Source organism: Anopheles funestus, chromosome 2RL (genome assembly GCF_943734845.2).
Source record: "Anopheles funestus chromosome 2RL, idAnoFuneDA-416_04, whole genome shotgun sequence".
Taxonomy (NCBI): domain Eukaryota; kingdom Metazoa; phylum Arthropoda; class Insecta; order Diptera; family Culicidae; genus Anopheles; species Anopheles funestus.
Genome location: NC_064598.1, coordinates 89,914,695 through 89,930,065, shown reverse-complemented (window position 1 = coordinate 89,930,065; position 15,371 = coordinate 89,914,695). Strand labels below are relative to the sequence as shown.

General features: G+C 44.2%; 1 protein-coding gene across 6 annotated transcripts; it reads right to left on the bottom strand.

The window, feature by feature from the left end:
* Positions 1–1,256: 1,256 nt before the first annotated feature.
* Positions 1,257–14,698, bottom strand: LOC125764091 (myosin-16-like). 6 transcript variants are annotated; one of them, XM_049427941.1, is made up of 18 exons: positions 13,983–14,696; positions 13,390–13,685; positions 13,131–13,320; positions 12,803–12,988; positions 11,733–12,317; positions 9,259–9,519; positions 9,082–9,186; positions 8,899–8,961; positions 8,372–8,446; positions 7,391–7,474; positions 7,178–7,309; positions 3,672–3,938; positions 3,276–3,605; positions 2,690–3,211; positions 2,496–2,627; positions 2,028–2,431; positions 1,685–1,775; positions 1,257–1,616 (listed from the first exon to the last, which is right to left on the bottom strand). In XM_049427941.1, the coding sequence occupies exons 1-18, from the start codon at positions 14,226–14,228 to the stop codon at positions 1,512–1,514; spliced, it is 4,074 nt and encodes a 1,357-aa protein (XP_049283898.1). In that variant the 5' UTR covers positions 14,229–14,696; the 3' UTR covers positions 1,257–1,511. The 6 variants fall into 6 exon arrangements, with proteins under 6 accessions (XP_049283898.1, XP_049283897.1, XP_049283899.1 ...); XM_049427940.1 differs by having other exon boundaries at positions 7,178–7,474; positions 13,983–14,697; XM_049427942.1 differs by lacking the exon at positions 12,803–12,988 and having other exon boundaries at positions 7,178–7,474; positions 13,983–14,698.
* Positions 14,699–15,371: the final 673 nt, after the last annotated feature.

The window sequence follows — 15,371 nt, the reverse complement described above, 5'->3', positions numbered from 1 at the left end:
TGTGCGAGGATCGCCATTCTATGTTGAAAAATAAAAACACTCGTACAAAAAACACCAACCTAAAAATCATTATCGCTCAGATCAGTGCACAACATTTTGATGCATCGCGCACGAAGCACCACCAGCAATAGAACCATAACAGAACAGCTGATAGTATTTCGTTCGAGGCACTGCACGTAGAACAAAACCTGGTCCGTATCAATCCTTTTGGCGCCAAATTGTTGGTACCACCGGTTCGCGGACGCTTGAAACACCACCTCCAAATGTAAGTCTGGGATCGATTCCCGATATTTCCTACCATTACTATCTTTACAGAAAACACACATGGGCGAGCTGGCAATATCACTCCAGTATATGACTATCATACTTACCCTTGCGCACATCGCGCGAGGATACCCTAACCTTGAAATAATAGTACTGTCTAAATCCTATACCACTAGTCAAAACGAAACAAACCGACAAGCCATAGGCAGAACGAACGAACGAACGCGATGCAAGACACACCAGCGCAGAACAGAACTCGCGAATCGAACAAATACTAGAGTTAGCAGGAGCAAGCAAGAGAAAAAAAGACGATCGACCACCACACATAGAAAAAAAGTAATATGGCAACGGCTGTGACAAGCTTTTTTGCTTTAATTTTGAAATTGAGCTTTTTGCTAGACATCCGCACGATGACAGCAAAAATCCTGCAGTCCTCCTGCTGTTTGGACGAGACTGACTGATTGTCGGAACAAATAGCGGAAAACGTTTCGGTATACGAAAAATAGGACGCAACTTTTGCCGAAACTCATACAAAACGTCCGATTGGGGGAACGACGCTGTTTCGTTAAACCGTGGTTTATTTTGACGTTTTCGTTAAATGATGGTTGCCATCGACGATTCATTTCGTTCAAGTGGGTCGTTTTGAAAATGTTGAAGTAATACAATTTTACGAGTTCAGAAACTTTTCAAGAAGAAATATAGAAATTGCAGTATATAATTGTGATGAGAAGTTAAAAAATATATGTTTTGAAAATTCCCTGGAGGTCATCTTTAAAGAAAACCGTTATTTAACGAAAATACCCCTCAAAACCGTTTTTTGACGAAAGTCACCGCTTTCGCGGGAACATTTGAATTTTGCAGTTTGAACATTTTACGCACATGTGTTTTTTTTAAATTATACTCTGAATATCTGAGAAATCTCGTAATACATACGTAATGTGAATATTCTTTGCAATTTACGAATACTTACTGTTGTTTTCGGGTCTTCAAGCAAAGAAAGCATTTATAAGTACCGCATTTTTTTCGACTTATATATTCTTTTTTGTTATAAAATCCGTACAAGAACAACATACAAAGGATTTCAAAGGAAGTCAACATTGAACTACCCTAGCTTACCTTAATGTTACCAGTTGCTTTTGAAACAACAAATGGTGTAAGATTTCGTACCCGTGCTAACCCCACGTGTGTTGTGCGTGTAACGAAGTCATGCTTTCCGAGGGCACAATCGCACTACCCTCTCTTTACTGCTAAGGATCGGTTGGGAACACCTCCTTCAGGCCTTGGTGCCAGAATCTTCTAATCTGTTGCAATTGGCTGCATGTGAGTTCAACTTTCTGTAGCAATTCATCCGACTAAAAATTATAAACACACACACATTTCACTATTAATTGTTCGTTAAAAATTCCTCACCTAAATGTACCTCGTTGCAGTTGGGATCGCTGGTTGAACGAACCAATTTGAACGCATCCGGTGGGTAAAACGTTTGATGAAGGGGCGTCAGATTATAACTTCTAGATGAAAGACAAAAAAACACACTTCTCAGTTACGTACACAATGGAATAACCCACCATGCAAACGACAACGAACGAAAAACAACTTTTAGAAGCATAATCTGTAATTAAATCTAAGCACCGAGAATATAATTCCAAAATTCCTGCGGGTTGAAGCTTTTATTCCAAATGGTTACAAAGCAAGCATGCCCACCGGTAGGTTAGTCTTCAAAAACTCACTCAAAAACAAAACCAATAGGAAAAACGCTTCACCTCCGATTGTCGTCGTAGGGCGAGTGCTGCCGGGACGGAGGTTGCTGTTGCTGTGGCGGTTGCGATTGTTGCATACATCGTGCGAGAATCGTATTGTCCCGATGGTACGCATTCAGTTTGCCGATCAGCTTCGATCGATCCTGTTCCAGCAGTTCGGTTCGCTTCTTCAATCGACCGATCTCCTGACAGTACTGAGCTTCCCGCTCCTTCCATTCGGTAACGCTCTTGCGCGTCAGTTCCTTCGTTGAAAGCGTTTGCTGTTTAAAGTCTAACAATTTCTTCGAACACTCTCGGAGCTGCTCCAGCTCGTGCTGAGTAAGGCGATATTGTTTGCTAAGATCCTCATGGAAGTCTTTCAATTGTTCATAGTTTTGGGACAACTTTCGATTCGTTTCTTCTAGTTCCTTTAAGTGGAGGACGGAAATAGATCATTAAACTAGAAAGAGATTTTTCAGCACTGTTTCTTACCAACACTCGTGATGCTTTGATAGCCAGTTCGTCCTGATTGGATTTAACAACTTCACACAGGGCGCTTTCTTTTCCTTCGTATTTTGCCAACCGCTCTCGCAGGTCCTGACATTCATCACGCAACACATCACGCTAAAAGGGAACACAAATTAGCTATCATACCATGCCACCTTTTTCCCATTCGAGAAACCAACCTCACTTGAAATTTGGTCACACTTCTCCCGCAATGCGTCCACTTCCACGCGCAAACGATTAATCTGACGTTCATATTGTTGGAGCTGGTTCTTTTGATCCATTGAGCACCGTCGTGCATTGCTCAGCTCTTCGGCGCACCGTTTCTCGCACAACAAAGCTTCCTGCCTGGCTCGTTCCAGTGCATCCGACAGGTTCACGTTCTTCGCTTCCAGCTCGGTAAACTGATCCTGTCTGATCGTTAACTTCCGGTTGATGTCACGCAAACTTTGCTGCAAACGATCGATCAGCTCATCCTTCATGTGGGCCACCTGTTCCACATTTCCAAATCGGCCCTTCAGCTCACTGAGCTGTTCGATCAGTTCAGTCGCTTGCTCGGACGCTCGGATCCGATGGTTAACGTACTCTGTTTCACGTCGTTTCCACTCCTCGGTGCGTTGGGTCAGTTCCTCTTGGATACGCGTTGCTTCGAGTGTCTTTTGTGCCAGCTGTTTCTGCAGCGAATGGGATAGTGGTACCTTGGCCTACAACATCACATGGTGCGGGATTAGTTTTAAGACATTTAACTCATTTATTACAAGCACTTACTCGTTCACGCGATCCGCTCGCACTGTTGGTGTTGAAGCCACACTTGCACATTCGTCGCTGCATCAGTAATTCACCGGAAATACGTTCTTTGTCGGTTTTTAAACTTTCGATTTTGCTCTCCTGCTCATCGCTACGTGCCCGGAGCTCCTCCAACTCCTGTCGGACCGTGCCCAGTTGATGTTGCGTACCGCCCAACTGTTGCTCGAGCTGTACACTATTATCCTGGTAGGACTGGATAGTCTTCTGCAAAAGTCGATTATGTTCGTCCAGCTTCAGTATTGTGGTCTGCAAAGTGGCCAACGATTCCACCATTTGTTCATGTTGTTTGGTCTAGAAAATGTACAACAAAACATTACATCTCGCTTTGAAACACATCATTCAACAAAGCGCACTAACCGTATCAGCAGAACCAGCCAGTTGATTGCTTAACGATTCAATCTCTCGCCGCAATTGCTTCAGCTCATTGGAATGTTTGCTTCGCTGCTGACTAATCTCCAACTCGTGCAGACGCTCCATCTCGGCACACTTTTCCCGGAAGTAGCTTAAATGGCCCAAATCTTGCTGGCGCGATACAATTTCCCCACGGACACCGTTCATTTGATCCTGCAGCAACTTCACGTCATCTTTCAGCAGCGCAAACAAACGTTGCTTTTGCTCATTGAGCTGAAAGAGTGTGTGCAAGTGATACTGTTAATTAATGTTCAAACATACAAAAACAAACTCCACCAATATTCCTGGAGTGGGCAGAAGGGACGGACTAATTCTGCAATAAATCGATGTTTCATGTACGTTCAGAACGTGGAAGAGTATTGCAGCAAACAATACACAACCCAGTTCACGCACGCTACGAAAATCGAAACGTGTAAATGACCTGGAAAGGGAAATATCATCCCTAGGGAATCGGTATTGGTGGGGTACGAGTTTACCGCTGTTCTATTCCTTAAATTTTCCGCACCATCGGTACGCGCCCCCGTAGGCTATTAATTGCAACCGCAAGGACAACGGAACACGTTGGAATTCATGATCACTCACTACACAGACCTCGCTGCACACCGAACTGTAAATCGGTTTTACGGTTTTTCTCCTATTTTCCGGTTCCCGTTTTCGTTTGTCCTTCATCGTCAAACGAAGCACAAGATAGGCGGCAACAAAACATATTAAACTTAAACGGAACTAAAAGCCCACGGTCGTACCGTGATTTTGCACGAGGTACCGATGGCATGCCGATGATGGTAATCGGGCTGTCTGTATCTATTTTAACCACCCGCACCAGAACCCGGAAAGGCCAGCAACACAATTTTTATGCTAACGTTTGTTGCAAACCATTAGGGCTTCCGTTGTGTAAATCGCGTTCGGTTTCCCGCTGAACTGTTACACAGGCACAACAATCCTAAACACTAAAGAACTAAACTTCGTTTCTAACTAATGTTTCTCACTTCTATTTTAAGTTACTATTCCATGTACTGATCGAAATTACTTTAAATCGGACAAACTAACTCTACACACTACATTGCGGAACACGAACTCGCTGTCACGTGAAGACCACTCCCGGCGAACGTCAAACTCGAACTAAAGTTCCCAGCTCACTTACATTCGATCGTCGTCCTCGGGGGCTTGTCGTCAACGCGTACGTCGACAAAGTTGTTGATGTTTGGCGCGATTTACCAACATTCCTGCACTACTGCCTTGTACGTTCTGTAACGCACACAGCATTCCCGCCACCCTTATCCAGGTACCCGAAGGAATGGCTTCGGTTACAATGTTTTCATCGCCTTGCAGTCCCTCTTTACGGATGACGAAATGGTCCTGTTGGGAAAATTGCAACCCTCATCCCTCCCCGTACCGAGACAGGGCAGGACGACGGTACAACTAGCAAAAAACAAAACAGCATGCTGTTGCTGTTGTACCAATAAATCTGATTTCAATCGCAAGCAGCCAACGCTGTACAGCGCGAGGACATTGCACCCGGCTGGGAGTAGTGAAGCCGAGCGTTACCGATTACTCCTACCTGGGGTAGAGAACTCCAGCAAATGAATGAAGTGCATGGAATGCGCGTGCCATGCTTTTAACGTTTCACTACAACTACCGAACCTTCACGACACAAAACATGGCACAAAAACTCATAGCGCAATGTGCAATAAAACTGGTCCAAACAACTTATTAAAAACTCATCTTCATGTGGGGAAAAGTTTTTCCATTAATATTTGTACCTTTTGTTTTGCAATCTAAAAGTTCTTCCCCTTAATTGAATCGAATTTCAGTTCACTGTTTGCCAGCGGATAAACTTTTATCGCTTATCGAGATGCAAAAAGTTTCAAGGCAAGAGTTGCTCATTTCAACATTTCAAATGCACATCCACACATCGGTATTCAAGTAAACTTTTTCTCAACGATACTGATAACCATTAACCGGTACGAATCGGTCCCCGTGGACATATTTCTTTAAAATAAGGTCAATATTTTGATACATTATGCTACCTGATACCTTGGAAGTAGGTCATCCAGAACTCTGGAGCTTTTGTCTAAGTCCACCACCACGTCATCAAGTAATGAGGCGAAAGTAACAATCAAAAGTGTAAAAATTGCCACCAACAGATATGGATTTCGATTTCGATATCATGCAAACTGAACTGAGACACACGAATAACTCAACCCGGCGTTCTTCATTACAGCGCAAGTTTCATTGCCCCAAGCCATCGTATCGAAGTTAACAAATCTATCCCAAGCTAGCTGCTAGCTTTGCGTGCTGCCACCAGTTCTCTGCAAACCTCCAAAACAAAACCAGGACAGCAGTACTAGCAGCTAGTAAAACCCTCACTCCCGGGGTGTTCCATTCGTTTTCGCAAGAAATTATAATTCATTTACCACCTGCTTGCACCTAGCGACCCACAGCAGGTGCTTCATAGGCTGCCGTAGTATTTACTAAGCAACGCAAAAAGTAGTTCCAACTCCTTCAACGACAACAACCACAAAACGGTGGAACGGGAGAAAAAGGATCCTTATGACACGCAATCCTGGGGTGCAAGCCAAAACAAGGGACGAAAATCTTCCTTTGAGTGTTCCCCCGTTACCAGAAGACGACTTTCACATACTGCTCTGTCCTTCACGAGTGTACAAGGGGACGATTAAAATCTGATTATCCTTTAGCATGAACTGCTTTCCCCCCTGGGAGGCGTTTACACCAGACTCGCGGTAAAGTATTGGTGTTGATAGCTTCTTTAGCACCGTTAAGGACACTCTCCTCCTTCGTACATGGTTAACGACCGACGGTTGCGGAAAAAGAAGAAAGTTTCTGCACAACTTTACAAACACTTCGTCAACTCACTGACTTCCACGACATTCACGTTCTATACTTCGATTAGCGCAATAAGCGACCATCACTTTCGTTCTGTTGGAAAATTTCCCGACAGGATATAAAACAGACCATCTCCATCCCAGCGCCAAGTCAATTTCTAGGTTACAAAAGCACCACCTGGAAGCGAACCAAAATGTGGTAATCGATTAAATTTCACGCTCCGAAACCGCAACAACGGATGGCTTTATAGCTCAACATCAATACCGTCACCAATGGTGGTGCACCAAATGGAAAACCTTCTGGCAGGCGGAGTACATAAATACATACACCAACCAAACGAAAAACCCCCCTGCACTTTCCTGTCGGAACGAAACGGTCGTAAAATATGATTTCTCAATCAAAACACTCTCACCCCGGGATCGGGTAGCAACGTGACACCTTCCCGGATTGCAGCGATTCGCCTGCCGTACTGTTGGTGCAGTAATTTCGTTGCAAAACCCCTTTTTTTCCTCTACCGACACCGTCTGATGGATGACTTTTACCGCAATAGGATATTGTTTTCCGGGACGTGTTAAAGTGTTTCCGTTACTGATACACGGCACGCTCACCTCTTGCCGGATGTCTACCGCATCGGAGATGTCCTTCAGATTGCCAAACTCCCGGCTCAGCTCAGCCAGCTGACATCGTAGCTGCAGATTGGAGTCACGGTATTGGTCCAACTCGTTGTCCTTTGATATGTTCTGGATATAAGTATTCATTACACCAACAAAAAAAAGGTTAGAAGAAACAGCGTCAATTCTGTTCAACATCTTATTACAGACCTCCTTGAAGGCATCGTTCAACTGCTCACTTAAAAGGATCACCTCTAGCTGCAAGTTTTCCACCAGCTCATGAAGCACGCTAACCTAACATTGGAACAGACAACGGGTTATAACAAAACACACCCAGTAGTGTCCCTTCTCTTAATACATCACAAAAAAAGCAATCAAGGAAATCGATCCAAGATTAACTTACCAAAACGCTTTAAAGCGCAAATCAAGGAGCATGCAAAGAAACAGTAAAGTGTAAAGTGTTAAAAAGGATATAACACACATTGAAACCTAACCGTATTAGTAAGCGGCAACAAAAGGGTAAACAATAATTTATTGTAAAAATCAAATAATCAACACTGAGGCAACATGGTGTAGAAAACCATGGTTATGCATTAACGTACTACAAAACAACTGCATTAAATACTAATTCTATTTGTATCGGCTAATGAAAATGAATAGAATGCAATGCTATTACGCTCGATCAACACGATGCACGTGTTTTAACTTGATTGTATATCACTACGTACTAACGTACTGATGTTGACGTACTGGTGGTTAGTAGAAATATTTCTATCCATTGTGTTAAAATCAGAAGATCATCGTTCACTCTAGGCCGTAAACCGAAGGAACACTTCACAGCATCGGTCGGTAAGGTAAGAGAAAGTCTCTAATAAGGCATTTCTGGCGCATTTCTTTGTTTGGCACATCGCCGTTTGGCAAAGGTAAGGCTACGTCCCATTTTGCCTACGGATCAAATCCACTGAACAGTGCACGTCCGATGGCGGACCAATAGTCACCGCCCGGTGCTGGAGTGGGACCAGCGGTCGGTACCGGACTACTATTGTTACTAGTTACAGCACTCGGAGCTGCATTGGTTAATGTTGGAGAGGGTGTGACGACGGTATCATCCTTGCCGTTAGCATGCAAATAACTGACGCGATACGACTGAGGTTGTGGTTGGCTGAGACGAAGGCCGGAAAAGAAACTCACGGATGAGCTGCCATTGCGCTTCGTTTCCTCGAGAGCAACGCGCAGGTTAGAGATGGTGACGAGCAGATTTTTGCACTGATATTGCAACCGAGCAGAATGATGACGGTGGAGAAAAAAAAAGAACATAAAAAAAGATTATAATAAACGAATAATTATAAATAGTCCTTTGCGTAAAGCATCCAATCAAAACCATCCTGTAACGTTATTAAAAACTAATGTAAGCATTACTTTACATATTATCATTCAAAATGAATTTAACTCCTTTAAGTAGATGATTCACCGAATAGTAACAACCCAAAACTAAACAATTCCCCAATTAAGATTCAGATGTAAACAAAACTGCATATAAATAAATTTTTGGCACAAAACATGAGAAATATAAACAGATTGGTACCGTACCGCAGAATAAATCGCTACGGCGTATCATGCGCAAAAGCTACAGTTTTTCACCGGTTGATGAGAATGAAACGCCGCTCACTAACCAACGCGGCTAATCTTACTCCATCCACCGTCACCCTGCTTCTTACCTCGTCCTCGATCGCGACCTTTTCCTCACTCGTCTGCTGCAAATTATCCCGGTACTGTTGCAGCTGTTTGCCCCAAAACCAAGAAGGGGTATGAAATGGCAGGAGAGGACCGAAAATAAAACGCACCAATATGTATAACCATGTTACGACGGAACGGCATCACCAACACGCTCGCACACATACCGTTTCCTTGAGATCTTCCACTTGACGCAAGAGTTTCACTTTTTCCGTGTTTAGCATCGCGATCGTACGGCTATGATCGTCAACGTTTTCTTCCAGGTCGGCAATCTGGCAAAAGGGGATGAATACAGATTTTCAATCGTTGTAGTCGCGCATCACAAACGATGCTTTCTCAAGTACCTTTTGAAGTAATGATGTTTTTTCACCGTCAAACAGTTCTTGCCGCACCCGGCACTGATTCAACTGCCGGTCACGATGGGTTAGCTCCTGTTGCAAGCGCTCCATTTCGTTGTGCCGATCGCGTAACACAAGATCCTTCGATTCGATCTCCTTTTTCAGATCATCGATCAGTCCTTGCAGGGTGCAACCTTCGTCCAGGCCGAGCGAAAGCGAGCTGAGCGACTCGCTGGCACTGTTGTTGCTGTGCTCCTTTCCTCCTAACTGAAAAACGGTCATGGTATGGATGTTGGATATTACACACTCACAAATTATTTCTACTTCAAACAGCACAAAATTCACACTAAACTATAGACCACCAAGAGACACGAGTTTTGCTTTATATTTTTTTTAACTAGCACCATCCAAACACCCTAAATATAATATAATTTCCGGTTCCGGTAATACAAGACAAAAAATGCGCAGAAAAACACATGAAAAATAGCACGATCGATGCTTCCGAGCCGAGATCCACGCACATACTGATCCGTCTGTCGAATTGCGGCATTCAAAAGACTAGAACGCAAGATTCCTTCCCGCAGTGTGAAACCACGAGGGAAAAACTGATGCGATGCGCTAGACCAGCCGGAGTGGAATCTCTTCAAACAAGCGTGCGGTGGGCGAAACGAAAAGTAACCCACGCACAAAACGGTTCTTCTTAATAAACCAACAATTTTACAACGTTAATTGAGTGTTTTAAGTTTCAAATGATTGCTAGTTAAGCTTTCAAATTAATACACTTCATCATCATCGCATCCCAAAATGCAAAAGCAATGTCCATCCATCGTTACCATGGCGTAGTTAGCAAAAAAGAAGGGTGGAAACGAAATGCTCTAGTCCCGTTCTAGTCGCGTGCTAAGAGGAAGTTATTTTAGGACGCACATCCACACGCGTCCACCCTACCCCTGGGTACGCACATTGGATACGGGAACCCCTGTCCGATTGGTTTGTGCAGTTGCAATCGCATGAAGATCGCCGCGTTACCGTGATGTGATGGATGTAGGCGTTGATGCCGGTATGACATCCCACGGAAGGTTCGCTTTCGTTTCGTTTACAAACAACGCCCGTACGGCGTTGGCGCACCCAAGTGCAGTAAAATTAATTGGTTCTAAACTGGGGCCGACTAAAATCCCCGAAAGTCCTCTTATATCTGGGGTCGAACTGTGTGCGTAGTTTGCTCCCTGGAGAGCATATAGGGGAAGTTTTTGAAGATTGTACGCGCTTAAAATAGTTATAGATCCCGAGGAACCTAACGAGAGAAGAAAAGATCTACACTAGTGCTTGTGGAGTAGTGAGTCGGACGAACGTTTTTTTTTTTGTAAATGATCAATAATTTTCGAGATCTTGGGATACTAGAGTACAATATTATAGTTCATAGTTCGATGTGTTAATTTTTTTAGTTCTAATAATGTGATGAACGAATTAGTCATGAAATCTTTCAAAGCAAAGCAGAGTGTTTCTTGCATTAATATTACAAATTGAAAATTGAAGTTGTTACAGACATTCGCCTGCCAATAGCTACAAGGCAACTCACAACAACACCATATCTACGCCTACAACCACGAGTCTTCCAGGTTGAATTGTCGTTAACATTCAAAACACGTTTATCATTACACGCGCTACAGTGCCCTAAATGGCACTAATGGCTGCGTATACAAATATCGCTCCGATATTATTGCTTGTAAATTAACGCCTTTAGACGCAAATGTTAAACAGAGCGGTGTAAAAATAACCGTCTTTGCCCTCTCCTTTTCCTCGTTTTCCACTACGCAAACGTTCTCCAACGTTCCGATGGCGTTTAGTTAGCGCATTCCAACCACCCTGTAGCTGGTAACGAAAGGAAAATGCATACATGGAACGCAAACGGGCCACCCGAAATGGCAAGTAAACTTCATCGGCTGCACATGTCGATTCCAAAATAGATTCTGTCACTCTCCGTCACACCCGCAAGGTGTGAATCGTACTATGCGTTACTCCCCAACACCCCGCCATACCATGTGGACAGGAAATGTCGATGCAAGAACGGGAAACGTAGTCGTAACGATCGAAAACTGGGTTACTACGCAATGAACCCAAGTGCGGTTAGTGATTTAGACGCTAAAGCTGTCTCCAGCTAAACTCTATTTGTCGCTCTGTACTGAGTGGAACTAACCGATTGTGGGATCCGCAAGTGGTCCCCAAAAATAGCAATACTTCTGCTTAGCGTATCCGACGGGATTGAAGAATGAAAGATTAATTGCCGTACTGTTTACAATGGTGGGTGATGAAAATAGAGTTGTTTTGTTTAAACTAAGGCACCGGGTCAGCGTTTCATCTAAACAGAGACATGTACTTAGGTGGGCAATTGAATGCCCATTTGCTTGTTTGGTTTGGCGTGCGACTTCACACTTGTTCTCGCCTTGTTTAAAAAGCATGTAGTACCCAGTACCATAACTTACCAATCGTTTCAATTGCTGCTCAATGCACACCATCACCTGCTGCTGATGCTCTCGTTGGCCAACCGGGTCAGAATGTTCTAGTCGGGATGCGCTAGCACTCCCGATGCCTTCATCCTGCTCGATCGTACAGCTTGCCTTGTGGGATGTTGTTAGCAGACGGCATAACGCCTCACAGCGATCGCGCATCGCCTCGATTAGATCATCGTCGTCTTCGAAGCGAAGCAAACATCCTGCCGTACCGCTTTCGTCACAATCCTGCCGCCAACCGTCACCACAACCCGAAAGCTTGCTCGTGCTCTGAAGCAGTTCCTCACAGGCACCCCTTAACCGCAGCAACGCCTTTTCCGCTTCTCCCAGTGTTGAGTCTTTCCGATGCAATTTCTCCTGCAGTTGTTCCCGCAGCTCGGCCAGTTCACGTTTTAGCAGCTGAACGTATGTGGATTCCGTTTGACTGTCCTGCTGTATCGTACCAAGCTGATCGAATATAATTCGTGTGCTATCGGATACGAAGCTTTGCGCTGTATGTTCAATAATGTGCGAATCGTCTCCGGAGTCTACAGCATGGAGTGGACCAATTGGCGTTTGCTGCAATTGCAGTTGTTATACACCGGAATTCACACCGAAAATGAGACAACAGAAAACAGGAAATAAATGTTTTTAAATCATTACAAACAAATGGTGGCCATGTTTATTAATATGTTGCAAGCGAGAAATTAACTTTTAATAATAAATTTGAATAATTTGCAATTTTTTCGACCCGTTTTCCGATAAATTCGAAACCAAAGAAGGTGACCGTTTAAAATATTCGTTTCGTAATACGTTTGCCACCACCGTACGAAGCATTTGCGCGCCGAATGCATCCACTCAGCGAGCTGGGAAAACTTTCCTCACTGTCCCGATCGCCGCCATCATACAGATCCGAAAACATCGAAGCATTCTCGAGCGACTGAACAAGAGGGCAACGGAAGATTATTAGCATTACCAATTACCGCCACCGGGTTAGCAAAGGAAGCAACAAAAAAAAACGGCAAGCCGCACGGGATGCGTACGTAGCGGGCAGTTAACGATACCTCGTTTAACAATTTAATTTCCTGTCGTTGTTGCGCGATCACCTCATCCCGGAACTGGATGGCGGTGTTGGCCTGCCGCAGTTTGTCTTCCTGCTCCTTCAGCTTCTTTCGCAGCTGCGTAATCTTATCGTGGTGATCGGTAATCTCCGAAATTAAGCTCCGGTTATCGATCGAGGCCGTTGTCGACTGTCGGTAGATTGTGTCAGAGAATATATCAAGCCAATCATCAACTAATACAGGTTAATGGAAATGGTAAATGACGAAACTGGCCTGCAATTGTTCCAAAGGTTCCACCTTGGTGCTACAAAAAAAAACAAATGTACGTTACCATTTTCACCTTCTCCAGTTGCTTGCTCAGTGAGACTGTTTGCTGCTGCAGAATGCCGATTTCTTGACATTTATTCTCCAGCTGTTTGTCCCGTTCCTGAGTCATGTTGCGCAACTGTTCCAGTATTGATCCAGTATCAGTTAGCTGTTTCCGCAGGTCACCCAATTCATTTCGTTGCTTATCAATTATGCTGCAAAAAAGCAGTACAAACATAATAAGCCTTGTTTGTTTGCGACTGCTGCAGTTTGCTACAATTTACCAAGTTTTTGCGTCCAACTCCCGAAGCAGCATCTCATCCGTAGCCGGTACGATGGGATAGTTGGAGCTAAGCTCAAGCGATATAAATTGCTCACCGGAAGAGGGTGAATTTGTGTCCGGTATGTTTGCTAACCGCTTGAGACGTACGTCCGGTCCGAAGCGAGCCAAATCCTTGAGATAAGCCGCACGCATCAGCTGCATTCGTTCCATGCAGGTGTCCTGCATTTCGCGCAACGACTGAACCAGCTCGGTGTTGAGCGTACGCAAACTGTTTACCCATTCGGCATACACACCAAGCTAACCGTACAATATGAAATGTAACACCGAAAAGAACAGAACAAAAAGCTGAAACACTACACTAACCCTCACCGCTGGTGCCTATCCCGAGACCGAGCCACGTGTTGAGCAGCACCGAAGGCGCACATAATAATAGGCACGCAGTGAGACACGCAGCACAACCTTGACCGGAGGCGAAAAGCGCGACAGTGCATGGATTGGCCATTGCAGCAAACGATTCTAATTCACCAGCCATAAGGGTGACCTTCGTGGCGCGTCAACGATACATGCGTCTGTGCGCTGCACACAACTACTCACCTTGAAGCCATCGTCCAAGCGATCGGTCTCAACCAGCTGGATCTGCTTTTCGAACTGCTCGTTAAGCTTGTCCAGCAACCGGGCATTCAGGGACGTATCGTCATACTGCTCAACGGAAGCCTTCCCAATGTCCACCACCGATCCTGTGGGCTTAATCTCCTGCGCGACCGCTTTAGCCGGAACGTCTGATAGTAGCAAACCATCACCCTCCGGGTGGGATTTTTTTCCATCTCCGACTATCTCCATCGCCGATACCGATTCCACGGTGCATCCACTGTACCACGGGGTTTTAACAAGCACACCAGATCTTTAGGAACAAAACGTTACGAACGTTCACACAACCGTACAACGGAAGATGCTACGACAAGAACAAATAGGCTCACACAGCGGTTACGGTTGCTGTGTTTTTTCCTCGTCAACTTCAACGGTTTTGCCAGCACAGTGGTGGACGACGTTTTTTTTCTGCTGTGCGGGCACACTCGATCCCATTCACGGATTTGCTTGCTTTGTTTACGTTTGCGTCAGCAGCTTTGCCTGCGTTTATACTACTCCTGGGTTGACTGCATATTTAAAGGGATGGCAGGTGGCATCTGTTGCAGGGTTGACCGATACAAAAATTGGTAAATCGTAACTAGTGATGCAATTAGTAAACTTTAGTATAAAATATTTGAAAAACATTTACTACCTTCTTTTAAAGAAATCGATATAAAAGCTTCAAGTAAAGAGTGGTATAGAGAGAGTTCATTTAAAGCATTGAAAGATGAACTTCAATTACTCTTTGACACTTTTCGTTCAAAATCAAACAACTCATTTTTAAATCTTTCCTTTCAGCCTTTATTTTGCCTTATTTTTTATTATCTTTTTCGGTTTTTATCTTCATTCTTCGGTTTATCTCTTGCGCAAGACTGCTACTGCTATCGGAGATGACAAACTGAGCAGCACACTTATTCATCTGCCGTATGCGAGTGCCTTTTGCTCTTCCATGCAACATTCCGTCGCCGGGTCGTCTGCCCTGGGTGCTGTACCTACTGCTCAGTTTACTGCGTGTACCTTAAGTATAAGTTATTTAATTTATTCCCTTTTCAAATACATTACATAGCGTTTTAGTTAGTTTAGCAGTGTTCACACTAATCAGAGCTCGAGCATGTCAACATTTGAACAGTGTTGAAGAGACTTTTCTGTACCAACAGCTACTTTTGCAATCAAACTTTGCTCAAATGGATATTCTAGTCTTTTATGTCCACAGAGCAAACAAGAAAAGCGGTGTACGGAGTGATAGTACCGGTACCACTTCCTACACAGCTTGCCTCTATTATCTATATTTCCACAGAAGGCGGATGTTACTGGAGAGTAAACGGTTGAAAGGATTAAGGTCGATGGAGGAGTATG